Source organism: Apis laboriosa, unplaced genomic scaffold (genome assembly GCF_014066325.1).
Source record: "Apis laboriosa isolate Shangri-la unplaced genomic scaffold, ASM1406632v1 scaffold30_cov140, whole genome shotgun sequence".
Lineage (NCBI taxonomy): Eukaryota > Metazoa > Arthropoda > Insecta > Hymenoptera > Apidae > Apis > Apis laboriosa.
This window is the reverse complement of record NW_025222776.1, coordinates 1926601-1945329: the sequence shown is the minus strand read 5'-3', so window position 1 is coordinate 1945329 and position 18729 is coordinate 1926601. Positions and strand designations below refer to the sequence as shown.

Below are 18729 nucleotides of genomic sequence, written 5' to 3'. Positions count from 1 at the left end.
TTTGTAAGATAATTCATATAGAAATATAACGGTGATATTATTTTTAGCTACTTTAATGATAGAAGTTTTAATTGAAAACTATTCTAATTAATGATATATGTTTCTAAAATTTAAGATCTCTTTTTCAATGATCTTTTAATAAGTTTTTTCAATTTAATTGAAAATATATTGATACCAACAACAATTATGAAAATTGATGATTTGTTTACTTTCGAAAAACGGTTTTAACTGATTTTCATTGCAATCTTAATCGGATTTTAATGAATCGTTAATTATTTTATTAATAAATAATATATAAAAAAAACTTTTTTAATGAATATATATGTCAATACTATTTTAGGAATTTTTATATAATAAATTTTTACACATTGCACTATCTATTCGAATTGGTGAAATATCGAATAGGAACGTATCTCTTTAAATATCATTAATATCATTCAAGATTAAATCGATATATCTTGAAATTATTTTCTCGTCGATAAATATTGGCAGCTTTCGATTCAGTACTTTCGATGCCTGCTCCCTTCGATCGAGAATTCCAATTTTTCAAATTTCGATTTAAATTCTGACGAATAATTTTATTCGAAATATAGTTTCGAAATTTGATTTAGTTCGTGTTCAAATAAAATCGATTTTTTTTTTATTGAAATTCTTAATTCTCGATTATCAATTGGTCCTTTTTTATCTTTCATCGTACGCCAGATTGCTTTAATGATTAGAGATTCAGAGAACGTAAAATACCCAATAGATGGCGTTGAATAGCATAAAACTGACTGGAAATATAATTCTTGAATATTTGTCGATAATATTCACATCTTTTATCTTAGGCATTGATACACGCAATACAGATGCTCCTCTTCGTATTGCATGTAATACCTGTAATCATAATATTTTTTTTTTTTGTAAAAATGTATCTTTATTTAACATATTTTTATTTAATTTTTATTTATATTTTTGTTTAATAAGGTAACATAATCAAATTGATCGAAACAACAAAATAGTTTTTTATTTTAAATTAGATATTTAATAAAAATAAATTAATTAATAAATATTTAATTAAAATAAAAATAATAATAATAATAAAAATAAATATTAAAATTCATATTTGTTACAAATATTACAGTAAACAATTTCTTGAAATATCTTAAGCGATATAAAATATATTCATATTCTTGAATACACAAATTATTTAAACGAAATTGATAAATGATAAAAATTTAATTCTACAAATCAAAATAAAATAAAAATATGAATAAAAAATAAAAATATTATGTTTGAGGCTTCATTTTTTAATTACTGATGATAAAATCGATCAAAAATTTTTAATATCTACTAAACTTTTTTATATAAGAGTGCAAAACAAATTAAGTAACTAGGAACAGAATGATTTTTGACATATGATGAACTTAATTAATATAAATTATAGAAAAAATATGGAAAATCATTAAAGTCTCCATTGTTTATATTATCTTACATTTGATGATGTAAAAATGTTTGCAGAGCTTCAGGGATATTTTCGTTGATTTTTAATTGTGAATAAAAAAAAAATCTTAAATATAATTTTTTTATTCTTAATTTTTTTTATTTTAATAAAAATACTTTTTAACATACATTTAAATCAAATGAATATTCTTTATTTATTTTAATATTAAGCAAAATATAAGTGAAATCTGCTTTTTTTTGTTTTTTCATTAAAAAAAAAGAATAAATATTTTTTTTCTTGATTATATTTATATTACTTTAAACGCTCCCTTAAATTTTCTATTAATTTCTATTAACTTCAAAAGTTCATATTAATTAAAGTTTAAATTAAATATTACACAATAATTTCAATGTAGATTACATATCTTAAGTTTTTTTCTAATACTTTTTCTAAAATATATTATGTAAATATTGTGTAATAATCGCATAATCTGTATCACTATTAGAATAATAATTAATTAAATATATATGCATAGTTGTTGTGACTTTAAAATTTATTTAAGTAAAAAAAAAATTATTTACAAAGAAAATTCTATTTTATTTTTAAAATTAAATTAAATTTTTTTATGATTTTAATGGACATATACTTCTTATTATCTTTTTGTGGATACATATCTTTTATTATTTTGCCAATAAATATATTTTTACAAAAAATTTATCTATGACATAATTATTTATTATATTATTATATATTATATATGAATTATTTATTACAATTATCTAGCTTAAAAATCATATCATATTGAATAACTTTGATATATTAAATAATATAAAAAAATATTTCTTATTGCAATACAATTTTATAAAAAAACAATAAAATAATTTATAAATTTATTTTTTTGTTATTTTATTAAATTTACTTATTTTATAAAATTAAATAATAAATAAAATTTTTATGCTATATTTTAAAAACGTCTTACATTTATAACGAATATTTTAATAAGAAATTATTAAAAATGAAATATGGAAATACTAAAACCAAATGATATTTAACGTTTATGAAACAAAAAAAAAAATATTGGAAAGTAAAATTGTTGAATTTTACCTTAGGCTTATTTTGTTTAGGTCCTCTGTATCTAAGACCAGCGTTTCTCCCATAAGTATTATAAGCCGCGACTCTGGAAATTCGAAAGCTAGGGGGAAACTTGGCCGGATCATGTTCTCTTCCAGTTCCAGGCGTCGAACTGCCACTAACCAGACCTGATCTGTTTCTTATACTTGGTAAGGGAGACATCCTGAGATCTTGAAGCTCTATTATATCTGCTTCTGTTGAACCAGGAAAAGGAGAATTTGCTTTGCTTCCTACAAAATTTTTTTTCTTACACTTTTTGTTTTCTTTCTTTTAATCTTTTATACATATTAACGTGCATTGTTTCAATTATTTTAAAAAAAATATAAATTCGTTTTCCATATAATTCAAAATATAATGTTTTGTTCCGCAAAGAAAAACACATTTTATATTATGATTATATTATGAAATGAAACATCATAAAGCATGTTATCATCTTTATCTACCGAGAAAAAGAATATATTTGGAGAATTGTCTATTAAATGAAATCAATATATTTTCATTACAAACGTTCAAATGTAATTTTTTTCATAACAAGATGATTAAATAGATTATTTCTTATGACAAAAACAAAACTATTATTCGTGAGAACAGATGAAATTAAAATTTTTTACAATTATTAGATTTCTTCAAAGATTTGTCCTTAGATAAAATATATAATACTTTTTTTGGATAGTTGAAATATCTTTATATATATGAAAAACTTTTATTTTATATATAGAAAATTTGAATAATATCAACAATTATCAGAATTTTTATATCTTTAAAATGCAAGCGCAAATTATTATTTATATTTTATAATAGTAATTCAGTTATTATTTCTTAAAATGCATATTGAAAAGATAAAAATTATTTGTTATTTATATTATATATTACTTGATTGTAGCATTTTAATAAATACTTGTTATATATATACGAAAGACATTGAATTGGCTAAAATATCTTTTTGATTTTTTCTTTTTTAAGTATAGATTTTTACAAATAATTTCCAATATTTAATTTAGATATTTTATACATATCTTCAATAACTCTCAATTCATTAAATTATTATTCCATTTGATAAAAAAAATCTTACCGGATTTCGAAATCATTTTTTTATCATCAGATTCTTTCTTTTTTGACTTCTTTTTAGCTCTGGCACCCCAATAAGTATAATTGACCGCTGCATATTCCAACAGAGCGGCGAATACAAAAACAAAACACATTACTAAGTAAATGTCGATAGCTTTCACATAGCTGATACGTGGCAGTGAGCTACGGACACCTGTTGAAATTGTGGTCATTGTAAGGACTGTTGTTATACCTACAAAGAGAAAAAAATCATACAATAATTCAATGAATTATATACACTTATTATTCAATTTTAATTTATTACAGGATTTATTAAAGGAAAAAATTTTAAAAAATATGTTTAAATATTATCTTATTAATTGTGATTCACATTAATAAATATTATATATAATTCCATATAGATCGATATCTAATAATTATTAAATTTAAAATTTAATTTTTTTTAAAATAAAGATATTGTTTGTTTAAAAATGATACAATATAACATATTGTGAAATATTAGCGATTTTTAATTTTATGATTTTCTATTTTTTTTTGAATTCTCTGACAAAGAAAGATGACGATTTCGATGTAATGAAATCATCAATGCTTTTTTATATATGCATTTCTTTATATATTTGAAAATTTGCCAAACTTTGAATGGATGATAGTCAAATCAAAATAAATATATTATATATATTTTTATCACTATATATTTTTATCATCTATATATTTTTATCACTCTTTGAATTTGAATTCCTAAATCAATCTTTTTTGATTTTCAATTATGTTACATCATGTTAATTTGCATATATTTGTACAATCATCTTACTTTAAATTATAAATTTTTTTATATTTAATAATTAATAATCAACCATAAAAATAAATTTTATCTTAACTTTTATCCTGGTATATTCTGAATTTTTTTTTTATCGTTTTCATGTGAAGAATAGAATCTCCCTTCAAAGATGTTCCATATTTTTATTATACTATTCCCTTCGTATTTCGTTAAATGAAATATTACAATTATTTAAGTCATAGATATACATGGTTTAATATGAATGCATTGAATTAAAAAGATCTAATTAAACACGTACAATAATGTAATAGATAATAAAATAATTGTAATAGGTAATAAAACACATCTTTACCGAGTGCTACTCTGGCGCTAGTTGCTTCGTGATTTATCCAAAAACTAACCCAACTTAACATTACGATCAAGATGCTAGGTAAATAAGTTTGGAAAACGAAGTATCCGATGTTCCTTTGAAGTTTGAAGCTCAACGATAATCTCTGGTATATGCCAGTGGCCAGCTTCTCTTTACGATCATTCGTTTCGTAACCGATTATCGTGAATTGTGGCAGTTCCGCTTCCTCGACACCACGAACTGGAGTCTCTTTCCAATACATTACCACGTCCAACACTGTATATCCGTCTAACAAAAAATATTTTAAACAATATATAGAATATTTATAGAATATTTCTATTCATCAAAATATTTCGATAATATGAATTGTATTCTATTAATTATGTTCTATTTTATGAAAATTTTATGAAAATACAGAAGAAGAAAAAAAAATTCTAATTCTAGATGTTCAAATTTTAATTTCAACTTTTTTACCAGAAAATATTAAAAAGTAAAGTTCAAGACTTTAATACTATAGAACAATGATTCTTAAATTTTATGATTTTTTTTTATATGACATATAAAATATTTATCCTAACTATTAAATTTTTTAGAAAATTTATTGCTCATAGAAGAAATGTCAATAGACTACACTATAATGAAAGAATAATTGGAATTGCATAATATTTTTATTATATTGTTTATAATATAATTAAAAAATAAATCAAATTTTAATTATGAATTAATTAGAATATAATTAGAATTTCATTATTAATTTTTGGATTGCTAGAATTTTCAGTTTAAAAATTGATATCTTTTATAATTTTTATCAAATGAAATAAAAAGCGCTTAATTAACATAGAATTCAAAATTTAATTTTTCGAAGTCTATCTAAATCATAAATATTTGTTTAAATACAACATTTAAATTTATCAAATCAATAAATACCATATTAAAATTAACTTAAATATAATAATAAATTATAAATATATATATTTAACTTATTTTTTTATTATATATGATATGTTTTATATAATATATATTTTTTCGTAATCTAAATATATTGAATTAAAATTATTGATTTTAAAATCCATAATTTAAAATCCATAATTTAAAATCCAATTGATTAAGCATTTTTTATTTATCTTAATAAGTCTTGAACTTATTCTTATTTTTTTTTGCATAGAATAAGCAAGTAATAACGATAGAATATATTATCATTATAATTTTTAAAGAAATTTTAAGACAAAATGAGATATAAGAAAAAAAAATTATTTTTTATTCATTTGATTTTTAATAGAAAAAAAATTGCCTTTTATATCTAAGTTACTAAAATCTAAATTTGAAATGTCATAAAATAATTAAAAATTATTTTCACTAAAATTAGAAAATTTTTATTCATTAATATAATTTTCAACAAATAATATTTTTTATTATATCAAAAAAATAATGTTCGATAAAAAAGTTTGGATTATATTTGAAATAAATTAAAGAAAATTAATATGTTAATTAACAACATAAAAAAGAAATAATATAATGAATATAAAAAAGAATTCAAAAAAAGCACGCTTGAAAAGCAAAAAAATCAAAAGTTTAAAGTTTTTTTGCGACATTTCCAAAAATTATCTTCCATATACAAAAATATTTGTAAAAGCAAATTTTTTTCATTTTATTAGAAAAATAATTTTATCTTTATATCAAAAAAAAATTTTTTTTCATTTTATTAGAAAAATAATTTTATCTTTATATGCAAAAAAAAAAAAAATGTTCCTAAAATACCGCCTATCACTCTGATAGACGTCGCAGATGAAGAGTATTTGGAAAAGAGAAAAGCAAAGGGGAAAAAGAGGTACGATAAGTAAGATTGATCGTACAGCTCTCGATTTCTACGGTGCAGTTCTGCGAATCGAGCGGATAGTAGTGCAGATCCATCATGCAGGCCAGGGTCGTCGTGAATCTCATGCCATAAGTGACAGATCCGTCTCCGGACAACCGAACGAGTTTATTACGCTCGGTCACATCATGTAAGAAACTGCGAACAAATCGAAAACATTTCCTTATTCTATTCCGCTACTTATTCTAATTTATTATCAGATTATAGAAAATTTCAGAAAAATATTCAATAACAAATTCAGAATATAAAAATTGGTGATTTGAATATATCATTTTAAGAAAATATATCACATACAGAAATATGCAAGAAATCTTTATTATTTATCCTTTTTATTCTGTTAAAGTCTATAAATTATTCTCTATAAATAGATATATATTTTGCGATAATTTTTTTATATTAAATGTTGCTCAGATTGAAATATTGAAAGAAACACACCATTACCACATTTGTAATGTTGAAAAATACATTTATCGATAAAATTGTTTGATATATAAATCTCAGTATAGTTTTAAAAATTTTATGTTAATATTTTTTATTTTAAATTAAAATTATGTTATAATTTTATATATTTTTTTTTTATATGTTTTTAGAGTAAAAGACTAAAAATTTATAAAAATTCGAAATCTTAGAATCCCAGATTTTTATGTAGAATTCCAGAATTTAGATTATGAAAGATATACAAATTTTTATATATAATATAAATATATATTCTATTAGATAAAACTTCATATAGTTAATTCATAAATAATTTCAAATAAATTTTCAAATATTTTTCTAAGGTTCAATCTTATTATAATATTACTGTAATTTGTAATTTTTTTTCAATTACAATACATATAATTATATTATATTTTTTAATATATTATAATTTAAAGCTATTTCAAAAATTTGCTTATTATTTTATTATCATAAAAATATTCTTCAAATCGTTAGAAATATTTTATTTAATTTATATGTGATGTACTTATTCATGCAAAAAATTTTGAAAAATTCATCATTTAACATTAAAAATATTCTAAAAGTTTAAAATTATATAAAAGCAAAATTGTATTTATTAAAAAAGAATTATTATTCAAAAAATTCTTTTAATAACATTTATATTTATCCTTACATGCTTATCTTATAAATAATATATAATTATATGTATAAGAATTATATATTTTCTTGTTTTTTAATAAATTAATAAAAAGATAATCTTTATTTGTTTTAAGTGTGGTGATTTTTATTATAGTTATAAATCGATTTACAAGAATTTTAATACTAAGTCTTAATAATATTTAATATTAATAATAATAATAATTATAAGGTCTTAATAATACGACTAATAATATTTAATGTGTCATATTCAATTAATCACCAATTTATATATTGTGATATTATAAAAGAACTTTCCAAATTTGATAGATTATTTTTTTCAAAATTAATTAAATTAATTAATTAATTAATTTTTTTACTATTTTCATTAAAATTGCAAAAATCATCTAAAATTAAAAATTTTGATGAAGTTAAAAAAAGTTAAAAAATAGTAAGATTTGTAAAAACTATTAAAATTTTTTTTTATAACGTTTGATTTATTCGCGATTTTTTTTTTCGTGAGAAATATAGATTTTAAAAATTATTTTGACATACCTATTTTTGTCATTGGCAAAAAAAGTATCTGGAACCCAAATCTTTTCCGCAAAATCTCCACTAAGAGTGAGAACTTCTTCTTCTTGAGAAAATGCCAATCTTTCGTCTTTCCAATATTGATTTAAATACATTGTTATCGTATAATCCTGTAATAAAAAAGAATAATGTCCATCTTATTGGTTCAATTTAATAAATAAAAATATATTATAAATAAATAGAATTAATTTTACAAAATTTTTTTTTAATTCATTAATGGATGTTGGGCTTGTCAGAATCCATAAGTTTAAGGTAGCTTTCGAGCTTGAAAAACAGTAGAATCTCTATTATCTAAATATATTAATATTCGAATTTTTTATTATTCTGTTATTCAAGCTATATACCATTTTTATTCATGATAATATAAATAGAAAAATTTTTTCTATAGTATAATGGAAATAAAATTTAACTTAAAATTAACATAAAACATGTTTATATAGTATATACAATAATGTAAAAATATAAATATATATTAATTATTGAAATGAAATTGTAAATACTTAAGAAGTTAAAAAAGTTAAAAAATAGTAAGAATGCAACAGAATTAACAAAACTATATAATATTTGGAAATCTGTAATTATGTATAAATCTGTAATGATTTTAAAAAATAGAAGGAAACTTATTTATATATAAAAAATTTATGTAATTTTTGATAGTTAAAAAAGTATGTGATTTTCAAATTTATAACATCATCCATTCTTTATATCATTTTATATTTCATTTTTATTATAAATAAAAAATTTATTTTGCTAAATATAAAATAATTGTTCTAAGAAAATTTTGTGTTTCATTATTCGAAAATTCTTTTATCCGAATGATTCTCATTAATAGAATAACAAAGATTTCTATTATATTATTAATAAATAAATAAAATTTTTTATAGCTAAAATCTTTTCTTTATTTGAAAAAGAATTAAATCATTCTTCCTTATTAAATAATAATAAACAAAATTTATTGCTTATTGAAAATAACAAATTAATTTTGTAAAAATAATCGATTTGTAAAAAAAAAAGAAATCGAAATAATTCATTTAACTTTTGAAAATTTTGCTTACTTTTGTGTGTTAAACATAAGTACATTGTTTTATTTTAATTTATTTTTTTATATATATTATATTTTATTTTATTTCAAATTAAATTTTTTATTATTGTATTTTAAAAAATAGATAAAACTAATTAAATCTTATATTTTTTGTATATCGTTTTTTTCCTTTAAGATTTATCAATGTTTTTATTATATTTAGTTTTTTTAGTAGTTTGACAAAATAAATTCAAAATAGTGTTAAATAAATAAGAATATAAATAAGAATTTAAAAAAAATTATAAGAATATTTTAAAAATTATAACGTTAATAATATTTTATATAATATTTAATATTATTAATTAATAAAATGGATTTACCATGTTTACTTCCGAGATTGCATCGAAACTCGCGATAGTAAGATCCATCCCAACTAACAGAGGTTCTCCTGGAAACGAAATATCTGTGTAAAAATATCAATAAAACATTACCAAAAAAAAATAAATAAATAAATAAAAAAAAATAAAAAAAATGATCAATATATATAATTTATTTTCATATATTGTTTTCAAGTTAAGTAATATTGATGAGGATTAAAAAAATTACTTATTAGTTTCTTGTTGAGCGGATTAATTTGAATTCCAGCGTAATCAGTGGCCTGTAAAAATTTGTAATTTGCCCAATAAATTTTTCAACATCAATTTTAGTTCATCAATTAAATAACATTTTTAGTGACAATAATTCGTCTTAAGTTATTAATATAAAATAAAATAAAAAACAAATAAATTTCATAAATTATTTAGGAATATAATGTAATATGTAATTACATTATATAATAATAAATAAAAAAATAAATATAATAAAATTATATTCCGAGAATTTCTCTTCGAAACAAATGCTATTATATTTTATTTCATATAATTTATTTATATTTTATAATTTGTAAATTTATAAATCTTGCATATATATACGTTTTACATACATTATTATATGTTTATCTTGCGAACAAATTATCCATTCGACCAAGATATCTAACAATTCATTATTGTTCACGTAACATATTTTCATTTTATATTTCATTTTTATATTTGTTCAAAATAAAAATCATTTTATGAGAATATTTTGTTCTTGAATACAAAGAAGTTGAAATTGCTAAACGTATTATATATTTACTTTATATTAATAAAATAAAATATACTATAGATATTTCAAAAAGTATTCGATATTGATATAATTTATAAATTGAAAATTCATTTCGAATAAGTGAATATATTTATATTATATTGATAATAAATTTATGTTAAAAATTTTTTTCAAAAATTTGAGTTTTTCTTTAAAATTGATAAAAAACAAAACATAACATAACATAAAACATAAATGTTAAAAAAAATAATGAAATTAAATAATATAATAAAAAATAATAAAAAATACTTTTGCTATTAATAAATATTTTTTAATATATTAAATTAATATATAAAAAGGAATATTGAATCAAATAAATATTAGTAAAAAATTGTTTTTATAATGATTTTTCATTTTCGATTTATAAAAAATTAAAACATTTTTACAACATAAAAATTTATTTCTTTCTATATTTTTTATACATCGATTTTTAATAATAAAATTTAACTTAAAATTAACATATTTTTAATATAATTTTTAATATAATTATAAGTCAAGAATTTTTTATATCGTGATATATATATACATATAGTTATATTATAATTTATATATTAATTATTTATATATTATTATACATATTATTATATATATTTTATATATTATTATTATATATTATTATATTATAATTTATATATAATTTAATAATTACTTTAATAATTAATAATTTAACAAATAAAAACTTTTTTATAACATTTTCCATAATTATATTATATATATTATCCATTAATTATTTAAATTATTTTTTAATCATTTAATCAAAAATAATGTAAGCATCCAATAATGATTATTCCTAATCAAAATTATTTAAATTGAAATATAAATTCTTATAACTATTTCTTATACCTATTTTCTTTTAATTATATCATATGTATAAATCAAATTAATTTCATAATAATCAAATTATTATAAAATTATTAATTATTATTTAAAAATTATCTTAGAAATTAACTTAGAAATTATTATTTAAAGTTTGATCAATGAATTTGAATTATATATATCTATTAACGAATATAACAACATCTATTATAGAAATATTTATTATTTATATTATTATTTATATGATAATTGTATAAGAAATTATTAAATATAATATAGAATATATTTTACTTTTTTTATTAACAATTAATTAATTTTTTTTATTTACAATCAAAATGTGATTTCAATTTTTGTCAATAAAAAATATCAGTATTTGATATTTTTCTTCTTTCACAATTAATGCAATTTATTTTAAAAGTTTATTTTAAATTTTAAAATATTAGATTTATTCTTGATTTTAATAAATTCGTTCAAATATTGATAAAATTTTGATAATTTTTTTATATTATTGTGATATATTAATAATATGAAAATAAAAATGTTTCATAATGAAAAAATTATTATTCAAAATGTATTTTTAATTCTGTTGTTGTTGATTAAAATTCAAATAAATGGATATATACATAATAATAATAATAATTTGATCTACTAATTATTAAGGTCTTTGAATATAACTGAAATATCATAAATATTTTTTAAAATTTTAAATAAAAGAAATTAAAGATTACACTTACCGCCGAAATTTGGCCTTAATCGAATATCGTAACCATCAAGGATTCGTGATATTGTTTGTGTCACATTCTCCAATCTATCAGATACCCCTGTGTTTTCAAGATTGGCCCTAAAATTTTACACATTGTACGGATATAGTAATAAAATAAATAAAATTATAACACGTACAATCTCTTTTAAGGTAATACTTTTTTATGTATGAATGTTTAATTATTTTTTAATTTTAAAATATATTTATAATTTTATTTTAAAGAATATGAAGTTGGTTATATATAATATATGTAATACTAAAAATTATTAAATTAAATAATTATAATAATTAAATTAAATTAAGTATAAAATTGATATTTTATCTAACTTTTGTAATATAAATTATAGATTTTTTGAATGAAGTTCATAAGTTATAAAATTTATATAATTTATTAATTCAATACGTATTGAATTACATAATATATAAAATTTGTAATTATAAAATTTGAAATTAGAGTTGTATGTTTTTATCGAGTTATAATTTTATAGAAGATTTTATAGAAAACCATATGTTATAGAATATATATAGGAATAGGAATATATATATATATATATATATATAGGAAACCATATGTTATAGAAAACCAATGATAAAAATATATGTAAAATATATTGAAATTCAGAAAAGAAATGATTCTGTATAAATTTATTTTAATTTTAATAAAATGAACAATTATTACCAAGCAATTAGATGAATCATCTGCATCAGGATAAAAATCTGCTGCAACCACATCCTGTGATGCATTCTTCAAAATTATATCAGCAGGTAAAAGAGGACATCATCTCGATAGATGCTTGCACCTCGACATCGAATTGCCAAAAACTGTAATTAGAATCATTCTGATTTTCTTCTTTAATGCCTTCTTCTATATATTTCATGTGTAAAAATATATTACAAAATTATTCATTATATACATAAATATTGAAATAATATTTGATTGAACAAAAAAAGTAATTAAACAGAAAAAGTTTTCATTTTACAATAAATTTTAATTCCTCCCCTCCAAAATAATAATAATTGTATCAATAACTCACACATCTTGAAATATTAAAACTTACTGAAATAGTTTATTCATATTAAAATTCGGAGAAAATTTTTCGTCATGAAAATGAAAGTGAAACATATTTTAATATCCATTCATATCATTTAATTTCTGTTAAAATAATAATTCAAAGGATTTTAATAACATTATCAATGAAAATTAATTTTATATATAAATAAATATAACAAATTGTACTTCTATATTTTTCACGTTAAACAAATATATCAATTCATTATTTCACTATCATTTTTCCCTCTTAAACATGGTATAAAATAGCACTTAACATAATATTCCCAAAAATTGACATATTATAAAAATTGAAGAAGAATATTCTCCGAAGAATAAGAACGATCATTTTAAAGAATGGTGTACACGTTGCGTTGAGAGGATGGAATGACATTGGTGAAAAAGTCATCGATAGAATCCGCGAACATTATTAAGGAGATCTTGTCTTGAACCAGAAGTCAATGCCTCTCCTTCCTGGCACTGATCTGTTTCCTTAAAGGGCACACTTTTCACCACTGTACGGACAGATTCGTTCATGAGCACTGTCCAATCTCGATACGATGCTCATCGAGGATATTCTCCAAACCGAAGTCTCGGATGCTGCGCATCACTCACCTCCTTCACACACTTATCTCTCTTTCCTTACCCCTTCTTCTACCCTTTCGCATCACTCGCTATCACCCTCTACTAACCTCCTTTCGGTTTCTCTGTTGGATACACGTCTCTTTTATCGTCCCAACTAATTCTCCTTTTAAAGCAGTACTTTCTTTTAAACTCACTAACTTTTCATATATTTTTTTTCTCTAGTTTCTCGTTGCTTTTTCATCCTTTTCTCATTCATTCATGTTCTTTTCATTCGTCGTTTTTTCGTTCGCCAATCATAGTTTTTATTGAATTCACACAACCACTTTTTCACACATTCCTTGCTGTCATTTCCACTCCACTTTCTCTCCTTGTCTATATATATCTATCATATCAGTATTTCACACTTGTACTGCTCTGTACACTCTCCCTATCCCAATCGGCTTTCTTCTATCCGTTCTCTCTCACCTATTTATCTTTCGCTTCTCTTTGCGCCGATAACAGCCCTTGTATCTCTTAGTACTTAGTATACCTCGAGTCCCGAGGCGGTCCAGAGGTTGGCGCAAAATGAACCGCGCATGTGCAGCCCCATTTCTTCGCGACCTAGTGACACAGACAGATTCTCTCCTCCCTTTTTCCTACTCTCACATCATTCACTCGTTCTTTCTTTTCCTCTCGTTCTTTGCTACTTCTCTCTCTCTCTCTCTCTCTCTGTTGATTTCGATGCTTTGGGATCGAAGCAGAACTATCGTTCTTCGGATGAGGTAAAATCCTCAATTATTGTCAATTTGAATGATAACTATAACTCGTTAAATTTTTAAACGTTTTATTTTTATTTATTTAAGAAAATATAGTTTCTTTTTATTTATTATTATTTAATATTTAAAATATTTTTCTTTTGGAAACGGAATTATTGATTTTGAGATGAATTTTTAAGAAAATATTTTGAATCTATTATTCATATTTTTTGAAATGTAGTGAATATATTCACCGATATGATTTTGAGATGAATTTTTAAAAAAATATTTTGGATCTATTATTCATATTTTTTGAAATATAGTGAATATATTCACCGATATTTCAATGATCGTTAGATGATTATTTTAATATTATTAATTTATTCACAGTTGTATAAATATTTTTAAATTACAGTAAGTATTTTTTTTATTAAAGAAAAATATTATTTTTGAATTCATTTCAAATTATTTATTACTTATTTGTTTCTTTGAAAATATATTAAATAAAAATTTTAATATTTATTTATAATTCTACCATAATTTTATAATAAAAATATTTAATAATTTTATTATAAAAAATGTATTTTGATGAAATTTATGAATTTTAGATATTATTTTAAGATGAAATTAGCTTTATAAGTTTAGCTTTATAAACATATATAATAATTACATATATGATAAATACATATATGGTAATTATATATTTTTAACACAAAATTTTGTCATAGAACTAGCATATGAATATGCGATGCTATTGTTTTCACCCCGAAATTAAATATAAATATTAATAAAATTAATTAAATAATTTTTAATTTAAATTTTTAATTTAAATTTAACTAATATACATTTAATATATATTATATATATATTATTAATATATATTTATTAGGCAATTTTCATTATATTATATGTAGTTCAAATTATAAAATAAAAATCTCTTTTCAGAGTTGTTTTTTGTTTTCATTTTTTATTTCATATTTTTAAATTTAAGCAATTCATAAAAATTAATAAAATAAGTTTTTTTTTATTTTTTTATTAAATATTATATTTAATTTATGTTTATTTTTTTTTAGTATGATTTTTTTAATTAATTTTTTTTCAATATAATTTTTTACCATAAATTTTACATTTTATATAAATAATGCATAAATAATAGACTGACAGTAATTGAATACGTGTCCATAATTGAGAATTTTATTTTTTATTCTCAAAATATACATATATTGAGAATTGTTTACTTTATTGGATTTTTATCTTTTTTTATATACTTTCATTTTCAAGAAATTTATGAATGTTCTTATTTTCATTCCTTTGATTTATTTATTATTTTTATAAATCAACAGGGATTCATTAATTTCGAACATATTCATATTGTAAATATCATTTTATATATTCATTTTAAAATAATTTATAATATAATTTATAATGTACTAAAAAACTAAAAAATTAATAATAAAAATGAAGATGAAAAAATAAAAAATTATAATTTTAAAATGTTTAAAAATATATGCGTAAAAATTATGCTTAAAAGATAGAAAATTAAAATTTCATATTGTGATAAATTATGTCAAATAAATTGTCAAAAATTAAAAAAAATATTTAATTAATTAATATTATTTATAATAAAATTTTAAAAAAAATATTGTTTGCAAAATTTTAAAATTCTATTCTAAAAAATAAATTTTTTTCATTATTAGAAAATAATCGTAATTTTAACATTTTTCATTTTTCATATTTTAACAAATAGCCTATATTTCAAATTTTTGAATTTTTTTCATGAATTTAATGATTTAAAATTAATAATAAATTTGTAAAGAATAATTGATTTTATTGGTTAATTTGTGATATGTTTAAAAAAGATTCTACTAAAAACTAAATATTTCATGCGATTTTTAATAAAAATGTTAAGGTGTTAGAAATGTTTATTTTCATGATTTTGATATTCGATGGTTTTTAATCAATAACTAGAAAAAAGCAAATGTAAATATAAAAAAATTTAAAATCCAATAAAATAAATGATTCATAAGTTTCGATGAAATCAACATTCAATTTTTTTAATTTTAATAATCTTTCAATTATCTCTTAAGAGACAAAGAAAGCACAAACTTATTAAATCTAATTATTCTTATAAGAAAGAATTTTTATTTATGGAATATGAATGTATACACGTAATAATGATCTCTGAATTGTGATCATTCAAAGTTTAAGATTAAAATTATTAAATATGTCTTTTTCTTCTTTCAAAGTTACAATAATAATATACATGTTCTATTTTCTCATTTATTTCAGCTTTGTAAAAGCGTATAATATATGAATGTCTAGAAAAAAAGAAAATAAAGCTATAATGCAGAATGTCTATCGCGTTTTATTTTAATTTTAATCAAACCAGTTTCGAATAATTTTTATTTTTAAAAAAAATTTTTTCTTTAATTTTTAATTTTTAGTAGAGAATATAAAAAAATGAAATTTTTATAGTATATATATAATTTTTATATATATATACTATAAAAATTTTATATATATATATGCATATAATAATTTATGTATATAAAAATAATAAAATAAATAAAGATGAAAAATTAATATAACAATATAACAATTTGAACCATTATGGAATATATTTTCAATAATGAATAAGACTTGAGTGGTTAAAATTTTATCAATTTTATTGTATTATTTTCTAAAACATATTAAAAATATTATAACATATTATAAATTTATAAATTATTGAATATAAGAATTTAATAGTAATAATAATAACGTAATAATAAGAATGAAAAATTGTTATGAATCGTAAATCTCAAGGAATTAACAAGAAATTATTTCTTTTGAAGTTTTAAAATATATTAAAAAAAATTATGTTAAAAGTTTAACTTTTATGTAAAATATAAAAAAATATTTGTACATGTTTTATGTACATTGTACATAAAAAGATGAAATTTATGATCTTTCATTGTGAAATATATTATTCGATTTAAGAAAATCAAAAATCTTCTCTTGAATATTTTTAAAATATATAGTTCTAAATTTTTAAAGAAAATTAATCTTTCAAAAATTTCAAATAATTGTAAATCATTTTATTAATTATTATTATTAATCAAATAATAACAAACGATAAAGAAACAATAAAGAAACGATCAAATATATAATTTTCGATTTTATAATTTAGTGCTCTAAAAAATTAATTGTGAGATATAATGATAATTTGATATAGTTTTTTTAAATATTTTGAATATAATAATAAGGATACTGGCAAAGTTTAGATCTGAAATTTAGATTTTCATCTGTTAAACATATATTATCATTATTCATATATATTTATAATTATTAAATAGATTTTTTATATAAAACAAAATTTAATTATCTAAATTAAGTATAAAAATAAAATAAGTAATGAAACACATATGTGTATTATTAATTGTAAATATTTCATTAATGTATACTAATATACAAGTATATACTAATATTCACATAAATATAAAACATTTAATATATAATATTCACATAAATATGAACATTTAATATGTAATAATATTTAATATGTAATAATATATAATAATATAACGTAATATATAATAATATAATGTAATAATATATAATAATATAAGATTTTCTTATTATTTTTACATTAGCGAAAAAAAATATTTTTCATATTTCTGTTTAATTTGTTAGAAAACTTCTTTGTATTCTCAGAACACGAAGAGAAATATTAAATTAGTCAATAGCTTGTAAACATGAAATAACAAGAATCAATGATATATAATTCATAATTTTAAAATAATTCAATATAATTCAATATAATTTCAATATAATTTCAATTCAATATAATTCAATATAATTTTATTATTAAATACAATATGCAATATAAAGAAAAATATTTTTTATACGTGTACTTATAATCCATTTCCCTTATTCTTTGCGTCGAATAACAGAGACTAATAATTTTGTTACTCGAACAAAGACGACAATGCCGAATGATTCGTTACGTATTTCACAAAATTAGTTAATTATTTTATCATAAATTGTATCCGTTAATTCCTTTTGATCGAGGGGACCATTTTTTGTTTAAATTTTTTTTTCATGTTTCATTTAATTCCTTTACGCTATACTCGTACAAAGCTTCGTAAAACCAATATAGTATTTGGCCAAACATAACTGAAGGTAAAAATGGGAAAAAATTGTAACGAAAAAAAAGAAAGAAAGAAAGAAACTGATGATAGTTTTGTGAATGCTTTGAACATGGAGCTACAAAAAACAAAGGAATAAAGAAAGCAACGAATAAACGATAATATG

At 19.3% G+C, this 18729-nt stretch overlaps 1 protein-coding gene across 3 annotated transcripts; it reads right to left on the bottom strand.

Annotated features, from left to right (window-relative positions):
• Positions 1–220: 220 nt before the first annotated feature.
• On the bottom strand, positions 221–14123 carry LOC122714438 (gamma-aminobutyric acid receptor subunit beta-like). 3 transcript variants are annotated; one of them, XM_043935759.1, is made up of 10 exons: positions 13484–14123; positions 12749–12891; positions 12041–12147; positions 9689–9756; positions 8252–8397; positions 6603–6760; positions 4753–5037; positions 3627–3854; positions 2528–2784; positions 221–876 (listed from the first exon to the last, which is right to left on the bottom strand). In XM_043935759.1, exons 2-10 carry the CDS (start codon positions 12811–12813, stop codon positions 724–726), a joined length of 1467 nt encoding a protein of 488 aa, XP_043791694.1. In that variant the 5' UTR covers positions 12814–12891; positions 13484–14123; the 3' UTR covers positions 221–723. The 3 variants fall into 3 exon arrangements, with proteins under 3 accessions (XP_043791694.1, XP_043791693.1, XP_043791695.1); XM_043935758.1 differs by lacking the exon at positions 13484–14123 and adding an exon at positions 13128–13189; XM_043935760.1 differs by lacking the exon at positions 13484–14123 and adding an exon at positions 13128–13189 and having other exon boundaries at positions 2528–2748.
• Between the last annotated feature and the right edge of the window lie 4606 nt (positions 14124–18729).